The sequence below is a fragment of the Apodemus sylvaticus genome, chromosome 2 (genome assembly GCF_947179515.1).
Source record: "Apodemus sylvaticus chromosome 2, mApoSyl1.1, whole genome shotgun sequence".
Classification (NCBI taxonomy): domain Eukaryota; kingdom Metazoa; phylum Chordata; class Mammalia; order Rodentia; family Muridae; genus Apodemus; species Apodemus sylvaticus.
Window position 1 is genome coordinate 66960606 of NC_067473.1, and position 11424 is coordinate 66972029.

The 11424-nt window shown below is 52.5% G+C and overlaps 1 protein-coding gene across 2 annotated transcripts; it reads left to right on the top strand.

Moving 5' to 3' along the window:
• Nucleotides 1–2991: 2991 nt before the first annotated feature.
• On the top strand, nucleotides 2992–11254 carry Zyx (zyxin). 2 transcript variants are annotated; one of them, XM_052173572.1, is made up of 10 exons: nucleotides 2992–3089; nucleotides 3225–3444; nucleotides 3910–4112; nucleotides 4260–4352; nucleotides 4465–4956; nucleotides 8839–8959; nucleotides 9086–9255; nucleotides 9356–9534; nucleotides 10171–10291; nucleotides 10705–11254. In XM_052173572.1, the coding sequence occupies exons 2-10, from the start codon at nucleotides 3237–3239 to the stop codon at nucleotides 10807–10809; spliced, it is 1692 nt and encodes a 563-aa protein (XP_052029532.1). In that variant the 5' UTR covers nucleotides 2992–3089; nucleotides 3225–3236; the 3' UTR covers nucleotides 10810–11254. The 2 variants fall into 2 exon arrangements, with proteins under 2 accessions (XP_052029532.1, XP_052029531.1); XM_052173571.1 differs by lacking the exon at nucleotides 4260–4352 and having other exon boundaries at nucleotides 3006–3089.
• Nucleotides 11255–11424: the final 170 nt, after the last annotated feature.

Here is an 11424-nt window from a genome sequence, read left to right on the forward strand (position 1 = left end):
TTAGAATTATTCAACAATCAAGCATCAATGCATTATTATCTCTCTCTCTCTCTCTCTCTCTTTCTCTCTCTCTGTGTGTGTGTGTGTATGCATGTGCACCTGAGATTATGCTCACATATAGGCCTTGATGCATACATGTGTGTATGCACACAGGTGTGCTGGAGATCAAGCCCATGGTGTCATGCATGCTAGGCAGGCACTGTGCTGTTGAGCTGTACCTAGCCTGAGTGCGAGCAATTTCTGCAGTCATTGTTAATGTTTCAGCAGCACGCGGATGCTTACGGTCGTGCGTCATATCGTTACTCTTTTGTGTGCTTGCAGCCAGCATATTGAAAAGACTTCTCATAGTATCTTTGCTTTGCAGTTCTTTTTTCCGTCACTATGCTGTTTCTTCCATGAATGCTTTGAATGTCACACTTTGTACTATATACTATATAGCTTTGTGTGTGTGTGTGGGGGGGCACTTCTCATATCTAGTGGATATAAAGCCTGGGAAGTGTGTAAGGATATTTTAGTAGCCAAGGTCAGTGGCCATTTTTTGGCTTCCTCTCCCAGGTTTACTATATGCTTGAAGTGGAGACATTGATTGACTTCTTACACATCCCACATACTACCCCAAGAATGACAAATAGAAATAGGAAAAATAGGTTTTTGCTTAGGAAAAACCACCAGGAATCATTAGGGTAATTTCTGCTTGCTGTGTGCATTTTAATAGCATTGACTCTAACCTTCACCTGAGAAATCGTTGGCCAGTCATTGTGACCCTTTTGGAAATTCTGTTTTGTTTCTAATTTGTATTTAGAATGGCCGGCTAAAAACTCTTAGCTCTAATATTCTGCATCTTGAATGCTCTTAGTTGTCTGTGAAATTGAGTCTGCCTACACACTCTCCTATTCTTGATTTATAAATAGGTTCAGCTGCCAACAATTACACATACTCTATTTTTCGTTGTTCCTTAAAGAGGCTTTTAGGGGATAGGTGGCTTTTACTCTTATAAAGTTATCTGGAAACTCCATTTCCCCACACAGGCATAATTTGGAAGGATGGTGATGACTCTCGGTCTGAAAAGCCCAAGAAACAATCTCCAACGCACAGAGTAAATCCAGTATCAAATTTCTAACAAATCTTCATAGGACCAGGCAGGCCTAGGACCAGCTTGTGCATGTTAGGGTGTGTATACCTGAGCACTTTGTGTCATATATGGTCACACATGCAACACTAAACACTGGTGATGGAAAAAAAGAGAGACTAGTGGGGCCTGGAAAGAAGATGAATGTATAGTCATAAATATGATGATAAATAAATAAAGACTTAAGGTTGACGGAAGGAGAGGGCATTGAATCTACTAAGCCACATCAAACCTGCCTGGCACACTAGAAGTGAGCACGTGAGGGAAAGATGCCTAGGTTAACTGGCTGGGAATTTCTGTTCTTTTCCAGGCTCTGCTTGGAGGTAATACTGAGAACCATAGAGAATTTGCAGGCATGACATGTTATTTATTTCTTCACACAAAGCAGCAAATGAATTAAATGCACCCCTTTTATATCGGAGGAAATGAAACCGAATGTATGAAGAAACTTGTCCGCTGGTTGGAAACGGGGCTCCCTGGTCTCACTCTGTACTCCATCTTTGCCCACGGGTTAATTAACTCTGACCTAAGCGCACCCCTGGAGCCATCTTTTCAGGTAACTGCCCCAGTTTCTCATCCTAAATTCATGGGGTTACTTTGCATGTCCCTAAAGCATAGTTCAAGGACATAACTGACCATACTGGGCAGTAGGGTGCAGCAGATGGGGAGTGCCAAGGGTTGGAAACTCATAACACAGTGAGAGCCTCAGCTAGGGATGACAGGGTAAAACCAAAGGAAGCATCCGAGGGTTGGATATTGGATTAGAGGCCCTAACGCATAACTCTTTAATTTGGACGGAGTCCCCCTCCCCCGCAAAAAAAAAAAAAAAAAAAAAAAAAAAAGTAAGGAAAGGGAAAGGAAGGGAAGGGATGGGATGGAAGATTAAAAAGGTAAGAAAAGCAGACACCAGCTTTGTCACGTCTCTTTCATGTAGCCTGCGGCACAGTATCTGGCTGAGGAATCCGGTTGGACCAGTGGGGGGCTCCACCGAGCTTTGTCGGGGGTGGGGTTGGGGGCTCTGACAACCAAAGACTCTTGAGGGACTGGGAAAGGCTTGCTGAAGGGTCAAGGACGAGTCCCCGGAGGCTTTTTGGGTCTTCCTAGGTTAGACCGCTCACCCTGTCTTCGCCCTTGTACCTCCATTCCTGGACTCAAAGTCCTGGACACCGTCCCCGGGGCAATACATTTGCAGGCAGGTCTAGGGCTAAGCAAATTCCTAGAAGCCTTAAGAGGCTGCCTAGCTCAGGAAGTTAGCATTCCCCTAGAGCGCTTAGGCGCCTGCTCTCACACTAGCGGGTTACAGAAGGCGGGCCTGGGAGCCGAGTACCCGCAGGGCGAAAGTCCCCTCACCATCCCGGCCCACCCAGGAGTGGGGTCCCATCCCAGTCCTGCGTTCCCGGACTGACCACAGGACACGTGGGACGCGGAGCTGAAGCTGCAGGGAGGGGCGGGGTCAGTCAATGGCAGGCAGGCCGGGGGAGCTGGATTGAGCTGCTTCGGGACCTCTGGGATACCCGGCGGCCTGCTCAGCCCGGAGTGCGGACGGTGAGTCAGTTCTCCAGCACTCGCCGGCCGGGAGCGGGGAGGGGGGGTAGGTGGCAGGTCAGGAAATGACATCAGAGGCCTGTGCTGGGGAAGGGTGGTCTGTGCCCGGCGGGGGCGGTGGTGAGTAGGGAGGCCGCAGGCAGACCTTTGCAGAGCCTGGAGCCCGGGGCAGGACCTGGGCCCCTTCCTGGGGGAGTTTCCTGCCCGGTCCTCCCTCCCCGATCTCTCCCCGCCCCCCTCTCCGGGCCGCTCCTTGTATGGTCTGGGCGCCGCTCTCTCCCCGCCCCCTCCCTCCCTTCCCTTGCGCGACGTCCCTCCCCGCTAGGCTAGAAGCTGCTCCGGACCGGGACGCAGAGTCCACGGACTCGGCGCCGAGGTGGTCACCCGAGACGCGGCTCGCAAGCTCCTGCCTGCGGTGAGGCTGGGGAGAAGCTCCGCCGCCCCGGGAAAGGGACGCGGGGAGGCGCGGGTGGGATCACCGAGGGGCGCTTGGACCGAGGAGTGTCAGCCCGACACCGCTCTGCGTAACCTGACGACCCACCCCCTGCAGCCCGGCCTGGCCATGGCGGCCCCCCGCCCGCCTCCGGCGATCTCCGTCTCCGTCTCGGCCCCAGCGTTTTACGCCCCGCAGAAGAAGTTCGCCCCGGTTGTGGCCCCGAAGCCCAAAGTGAATCCTTTCCGGCCTGGGGACAGCGAGCCTCCTGTAGCAGCCGGGGCCCAGAGAGCGCAGATGGGTCGGGTGGGCGAGATCCCCCCACCGTCCCTGGAAGGTATGCGGTTGGAATTGGGGGCCCCGATCCTTCTCGGGCGCCAGGTGGGGGGGTCGGTGGGAATTTGGGGTTGTCTGGAAAGGCTGTTGCGGAGGGGGCTGGGCGCTGGGTTGCTACCCTGTCCTGAGCAGATGTTCTTACCTCATCTTGGAGCTCCTGGCTGGGAGCCAGGACCCTTGGGACGGTTCCAAGTCTCCCGCCTGGGGGTAGGAGGCGGGAATGTGGGCCAGGAATCTTCCCCTCTGGATCCGTTCTCTGAAGTGTAACGGGAGCTGCACGGTTCTTCAACCTTGTTCGTTCTCACTCGACCTGCTTCGCCCAGGGCATCCTGAGCCCCTCATTATGGTCCGCACTCACTCTTGGGATGCAGAAAAGAGTTCTTGGCTTAGGGGGCTTAAAACAGTCAGCTGAGGAGAGGACGAAAGAGGGTCGGTACTGATAGCCTTCTCTCTCCTTCCTACCCAGACTTTCCTTTGCCCCCACCTCCCCTCATTGGGGAGGGCGACGACTCTGAGGGTGCCCTGGGAGGTGCCTTTCCACCTCCACCTCCCCCGATGATCGAGGAACCATTTCCCCCTGCTCCTCTGGAGGAGGACATCTTCCCCTCCCCTCCACCTCCACTGGAGGAGGAGGGAGGGCCTGAGGCCCCTACCCAGCTCCCACCGCAGGTAGGGAGGGTTTGGAGGGCAGCTTTGCTGGAGATGGGGTGGGGGACACCACCATGGGCTGGAGAGAAGTCTTTAACTCTCCCCTCCTCATGGGAGTGGGGTGACAAGGGAAGACTGGGATGGGTGCTCTGACCCCTGACCCTCCAGCCCAGGGAGAAAGTGAGCAGTATTGACCTGGAGATCGACTCTCTGTCCTCACTGCTGGATGACATGACCAAGAACGATCCCTTCAAAGCCCGGGTAAGGGGCAGGACAGTAGGAAAGTCTGGGCCTAGAAGGAGAGGAGGGGACACAAGGAAGAGATGACAACCTCCTCTAAGAGCATTTCTCTCCCCTCTGCTTCTCCTTGCAGGTGTCATCTGGATATGTTCCCCCACCAGTTGCCACTCCATTTGTTCCCAAGCCTAGTACCAAGCCTGCCCCTGGGAGCACAGCACCCTTACCTCCTTGGAAGACCCCTTCTAGCTCCCAGCCACCACCTCAGCCGCAGGCCAAGCCTCAGGTCCAGCTCCATGTCCAGCCTCAGGCTAAGCCCCAAGTCCAACCACAGCCCGTGTCTTCCACTAACAGCCAGCCCCGAGGTCCCCTTTCTCAGCCTCCACCTCCAGCACCTAAGTTTGCTCCAGTGGCTCCTAAATTTACCCCCGTGGTTTCCAAGTTCAGCCCTGGTGCTCCAAGTGGACCTGGGCCACAGCCCAATCAAAAAATGGTGCCTCAGGAAGCTCCTTCTGTGGCCACAGGCTCCCCTCAGCCCCCTAGCTTCACCTATGCTCAGCAGAAGGAGAAGCCCCTAGTTCAAGAGAAGCAGCACCCGCAGCCTCCACCAGCTCAAAACCAAAACCAGGTGAGGAAGCCCCAGGCGGAGGCCAGGGACTAGTAGGAGTAGAGGGTGGGGTGGAGAACCAGAGGAGTCAGAGTGGGTGTGGCAGTGGGGGATGCATCTGGCGAGGCCTAGAGAAAGTTCTTCTGGAGGAAGTCTGGGACTAGCTGGGGCCTGGGTCAATCGGTAGAGCAGCTGGGGCTTCGAAGTGAGAAGATAACAACTTTCCCTTGTACCTTTGCCCTAGAATGTTAAAGGGGAGAATGAGATCACTGGCCCAACCTTAGTTTTTCCCATTCTTGGGCCTTGACTTAATCCCTAGGCTCCTAGGTTTTCTGAGCCCTTTTATCGCCTGAGGGCCCATCTAGAGATTAAAAGTATAGTCAGCACTGGTAAACACTTCTCCTGGGCCAGCATCAGCTGAGTGCCAGGAACCGCTCTGTACTCTGGAGGCTGGGCCTATGGGCAGGAGAGACCTCTCCAACAGGTTCAGTCTCCTGAAATCACAGGTCCAGGGTAGAATGTCTAGCCTGTTTCTCACAAGTTGTTAGACCCTAGTAAAATTGGGTGAACTTTGAGCCCTCCCCACCCCCGTCTTTGAAATAGCTAATCATCCCAAACAATGGTGAAGAACAAGTCAGCTTATCTTCTTAGGTTAGCACATAAAAGCTCAAAATAGAAACTGACAGAACAGTTGTTGCCCACTAGTTCAGGGAAAAGGGTCTTCTGATTTGAAGGGACTTTCTGGTTATCTGATGGTAACTGTAAATGTCTTTATGTACTTAGACACAGTGTAGGACAGGGATTTGAAACTACGACCCAACATGGCATGGACTGGCAACTTAGGAACAGCTTCTTGAGGTTGGTCTGCCTTCAAGTACCTGAGGACATGAGAATCCAGAAAGGATTGAGAATAGCGTTAGGTGGGAAGAGCTTGCGAGAAATTCCAGCATACAAACACAAGAGGGCTATTTGGAGAACAGAAAGCACAAGACTCCTTCCTACAGGACAGACGTTGTGCTGTACTTGATTTTGGTGGAGATTGGTAGAAGTACTAGGGAACAAACTCTCCGATAGGGAGCTTGTGCATATTGGAGAATCACTGCTGGTTTCTCAGTTGTATGTGGTTTGGCCAGGAGGACTGGTGAAAGCAATACTACAAAGCTTTCCTAGCTGAGATGCGTATTAGAGGTAGAGAGAGCTATGACGCCGGTGAGTTCACCACTGGGCCACAGTAGTATTAGTTGCAGTGAAAAATACATCCATGGATGAGAGCTGTTCCAAAGGAAGAGCCTAAAGGAGGCTGGGGTGGGAGAACACAAATGCCAGGACGCTCAGCTGTGGAGAGGAGTAAGAATGTTGCAGACAAAATAGAGAAGTGCAGAAGGGGAAATGGTTTGAACGGGAAGAGGAGGGGTCCAGATGTCCGCATCTTGAGCAACAGGCTTCAGGAGAACTTGGCTTTCAGCTGGAACTGTCATTCAGCTAATGTAGGACTGTAATGCAAGGGCAAGCCTCAAGCTAGAGGTGTGTGCACAGGCACACATACCATGAGGTAGCTGATGAGTCTTCCAAGAATTCCATAGCTGGAAGTTAAGAGCCTCAGGGACCTTACGCCATCTTGTGCTGTGTAAAGAAGATGGAGGAAGATCTCAGGATGGGATTCTTAGAAGTGAATGACGTGACCTTGGGGATCTTCATTGTAGGTTTAGGGAACAGGACTCAGATAAGCAGAGGTTTGACTCTTAGGACTTCGTACATGGCCTCAGGTCAATTTGTGCCATATGGTGGTGACAAAGTTGAATGAATAGTTAGTAGAAACATGGAAGTTGGTAGTGTAGCCTGATTTCAACATTTAGCAGTGAAGTTGAGTATGTTGGCCTGTAAGATACAGAACTTGAAAAGTTGAGGCAGGATGATTGCTATGAATTCAAGTCAGACAATAGTATGAGTCTGTGTGTGTGTGTGTCTGTTACGAGCTTCAACTTAGGAGAAGAGAATCTAAGTATACATTTCAGTCAGGAGGCAGAAACCAGTGGGGAAGAGGCCAGAGATCTCTGAGAGCAGCAATTGATCCCATAGGCACTGGAGGGAGGAAGGTCGGGGTGACACAGTGTTTGAGTGGAGAGAAAGAAGGATGAGGGAAGTTAAACTGGCTAGCTGCCAGGCATTTAGGCGATGAGGTCATTGGTGTGTGTGAGGGAGGGGGCGAAGCTGTTGGGGGCTCAGGGAGATGGAAAAGGTTTGGAACAGTTGCTGTAGGGAAGGCAACTGGGAATCTGGCAGATCCAGATACCAGAGAGGCCGGGGCTGGAGGGTGGGAGGGTGTGGCAGGTGCTGCAGTGTTTGGGAGCTCTGTAGCTTTCAGCGGTCTCTCCACCTACTTTTCTGCAGTGTGGAGGCAAAACAGGAAACAGGCAGTGCTGTGGCCCGGGGTTAGAGATTGGGCCAGATAGCCTATCGTGTGGTAGAAGAGGCCTTTGTTGAAAACGCTAGTGACCAGGCCAGTCTAGGGACTTGATTGACAAGGCACAAGGGCAGGCCCTGGACACTCGAGACCTTCTGCTTGGCTGTTCGTAGTACGGGTGATGAAAGGAGCGGTGGGTAGAGTTGGGGAGGATCTTGGGACCAAACTGCTGATAAGCATAGGTCCAAGATGTCCTGAGATGGAAGATACGGAAGAAGAGACTTTTGAAGCCCAGGGAGTTGAACAGTGACATTGCTGCTGGCTGGCAGAGAAGGCAGCAGCTGATAGTGTCCTGCAGGAAGGACACCGTACCCACAGGGAGACGTGTGGTTGAGTAGTTTATCCTTCCAAAGATGGGAATGGCCATTTATAGTAGCACTTACTAGAGGGCAAGGATGAGCTGAGTCTGTTTCCCTGTCCTCCAAGTGCGGGGAGGAAGACAGAGGTGAAGCTTGCATTCAAGGACTCCCGTTAGTGAAGCAGAGGAGACTGCAGGAGTCACTCTTAGGACAGTGACTAAGGTCTGTGGGAATAGGACTTAAGTGCTTTCCTTGGGAAGTAGAGCTCTGAGAACAGTTCTGGGGATGGAGGCTTGGAGGAGATTGATGGAGAGGAGATTGTGCAGGGCTCCAGGAGGCAGAGGGGTGAAGGCGTCCGAAGAACATGATTCGGGCCACAGTGCCCTGAGTGCCTGTAATCCTGCGGTAGATGAGATTTACCCAGACACGCTGGTGCAGGCCAGATAGTCCCTCGAGTTCTTGCCCTTAATGGATGAATATTCTCTCCTCTCTACAGTCCTTAGCCCTCAAGGTCTTCTACATAGGACGAGCGGGCTGCCTTAGGATCTGGCCTTTTGCCCTCCCCTGGAGACTTACAGGGAAAGGACTGGGGTCCTGTAAACTAGAAAACCCTCACGTAGATCAGGGTGTCTGTTTGAAAAGCTGAGGACTGGGCTCCTACACACAGCTTTGGAGGGTCTAACCTATGCTCTTCATCTGTGTTACATCATGCTGATGGACTGCTGGGTAGCAGGCAGGACAGGGTGTGTGTGTGTGTGTGTGTGTGATTTGTGGTAGGAGGAGGGGGCTGTCTGAGCATGCTCTGTGACACTGGTGTTATGATCTGGCATATTTGCTGCTTTTGTAGTCTGAGCTGCTGCTGTATGAGTGCTTTCCATTGCTTCGTTGTTCTAACCGACTGAATGTCTGGGAGCATGAGGGTTTGTACTACATGAATCAAGATGCCCCACTGGGGCAGATGTGGGCTAAGACTAGTCCTGCCCCTCTGTGCGGTGCTAGGGGTCAGGAAAGGGAGTCAGGGAGACCAGGCATCAAGGGAAGGAGGTAAAAGCTGAGTCCCAGTGTAAGAAGGGGTCAGTAGGTCCGTCTGGGAGGATTTAGAGAACATGAAAAGTGCATTGGTGTTTGTGGTTTTTTTAGGTACGCTCTCCCGGAGGCCCAGGCCCCTTGACCCTGAAGGAGGTGGAGGAGTTGGAACAGCTGACCCAGCAGCTGATGCAGGACATGGAGCATCCTCAGAGGCAGAGTGTGACAGTGAATGGTGAGTCCAGAACCCCACCCTTTGGGGACACCTCACCTGTTGGTGTGTTGGCTGGCCGTGAGCTTACAAAAATTCCTGTGAGCTTCTGTCCTTCTGCTTGAGATGCAGTTGTTTTGGTCTTCCTAGAGTCCTGTGGCAAATGCAGTCAGCCACTGGCCCGTGCACAGCCTGCAGTTCGTGCGCTGGGACAACTGTTCCATATCACCTGCTTCACGTGTCATCAGTGTCAGCAGCAGCTACAGGGACAGCAGTTCTATAGCCTGGAGGGGGCGCCATATTGTGAGGGTTGCTACACTGTAAGTCTGTTTTGAGGCCTTTGGTTGGGTGGGGCTGGATGAATCTTGGGAGAGACTTGGGTACTTTGATTTCTCTCACAACCTGCTGATTGTCTCCCAGGACACTTTGGAGAAGTGCAACACCTGTGGGCAGCCCATCACTGACCGCATGCTGAGGGCCACTGGCAAAGCCTACCACCCGCAGTGCTTCACCTGTGTGGTCTGCGCCTGTCCCCTGGAGGGGACCTCCTTCATTGTGGACCAGGCCAATCAGCCCCACTGTGTCCCTGACTATCACAAGTAAGGACCTGTCACATCTCTTTTCTGTTCCATCCATCTTTTGCCTTGTAAACAGGCTCCTACCTGACTGTGGTTCAGCCATAGACCATAGCTCTTGATTGCTGACTGCTTCCATGTTAGCCTTGGATCCCTTGACTTCTTGGGATGTGCCTGTGTTCAGCAGTTGGCCCTAGAGTGACTAGGCTTACATGCAGGCTGAGTTCTCAAAGTTCCTTTGAGGCACTCTGTCCGCCATCTTGGATGGGGGAGGTAGGGGGACCTAGGATTCCTCTTCTTTCTCTGGGTCAGACTGGAGATGTGCACATGCAGGTATCTTGTGTCCCTTTAGGGTTCCTGGTAAACTGTGGTATGGGTGGGGTAAGGGTGTGGGAACCAACACCTGTGACAGGTGTGGGAGATGGAGTATTGTGTGAGTAGAGAGCCAGGAAATTCCTCTTGATAAGGGCCTGCTGTGTGTGTGTGCCACTTGTTCCTTTGGCCTTTCCCATGAACTTGCTCCACCCATATATGTGGAATAAGCAGGTGTTCCCTGTGGCCACACAGCCTGTGCCTCCTTATCCTGTGCCCTCCTAAGGGCTAAAAGCCCAAGGTGCCCAGATCCACTGAGCCTTCTGGACCTGCTTTCTGACCCCTTAGGCAATATGCTCCAAGGTGCTCCGTCTGCTCGGAGCCAATCATGCCTGAGCCTGGCCGAGATGAGACTGTGCGAGTAGTGGCGCTGGATAAGAACTTTCATATGAAGTGTTACAAGTGTGAGGTCAGTTGTCCCTTCTGTCTTGTAGAGGTCTCTTTGAGCCTTGAAAAAAAACTAAGGGACTTGCCAACGGGTGGGAAGAGTTGTGGGTTTGCCTGGTTTTCTGAGTACGTACACACACACACACACACACACACACACACACACACACACACACACACTGGAATGGTGTGTTGTAGCATTGAGAAGCTGTCAGAATGGAGTTGGGATAGGACAGGTTAGGCTCCAACCCTGTAGTGGGATGGCAGCAGGGAGGCTCCCTGCAGACTGTCTACTTCTGAGCAGAGGTCTGAAGATCCGGGAAGGTAAGCCTTTGACACACTTGGTCTTCCTACAGTCAGGAACAGCCGCAGCACAGCAGTGGGTGAAGCAGAACTTTTCTGACCAGTGTTCCTTACACCTTTCCTCCTTTCCAGGACTGTGGGAAAGCCCTGTCCATTGAGGCAGATGACAACGGTTGCTTCCCTCTGGATGGCCATGTCCTTTGTCGGAAGTGCCACTCTGCTAGAGCCCAGACCTGAACTGAGGATGGACCTCCTTCCAGACCACAGGTCCATCCCCCACCGTGGACCACCCACACTGAGGCTAGTCCTTGCCTCCACCCTCCCTGCATTCCAATCCCCTCCCCTGGGTCTCAAGTGCCCTGACCCAGGGCCTCAGCATGGCCTAGAAGTATTGAGCTTCGTCCTGGTGCTGAGGTCCAGCCCTGGGCTCCAACCCTTGCCTCTTCTGCAGGGATCACCCATCATCCTGAGGTCCCCAACTCAAGGGTCACATATAGTGCTGCTGCTTTCACTGCTGCACCGACCGATGCCCTTGGCTGGCCTGAGCAGCCTATGCAATGTGCTTGCTGAGGGTAGATGCTCTAGCCCTCCAGGAGCATGGCTCCAGCAGCCTGGGCACCCACCTGGCTCTGTGCTGCTAGGTTGTGGCCACAGCTAAGATTATAAAACCTCATTTTCCAGAGATGCTAGTACTTGGTTTCATTGATAATACCTGAACTCTTAGAATTGAAATAGAGGGAATCAATGGGAAAAAGATCAAGGGAAGAGATGAAAACTCAACTCTGTTTATTTACAAAAATAGATAATGCATATGTAAGTATATATATTAAACCCTCCCCCAGCACGCACCCA

What these genes read in the sequence shown, in the direction of transcription:
- Zyx (XM_052173572.1), top strand. Translation starts at nt 3,237, where the DNA reads ATGGCGGCCCCCCGCCCGCCTCCGGCGATCTCCGTCTCCGTCTCGGCC. An exon ending in ACGATCCCTTCAAAGCCCGG is followed by an intron (nt 4,353 to 4,464) that starts GTAAGGGGCAGG and finishes TTCTCCTTGCAG; the next exon opens with GTGTCATCTGGATATGTTCC. An exon ending in GCAGAGTGTGACAGTGAATG is followed by an intron (nt 8,960 to 9,085) that starts GTGAGTCCAGAA and finishes TGGTCTTCCTAG; the next exon opens with AGTCCTGTGGCAAATGCAGT.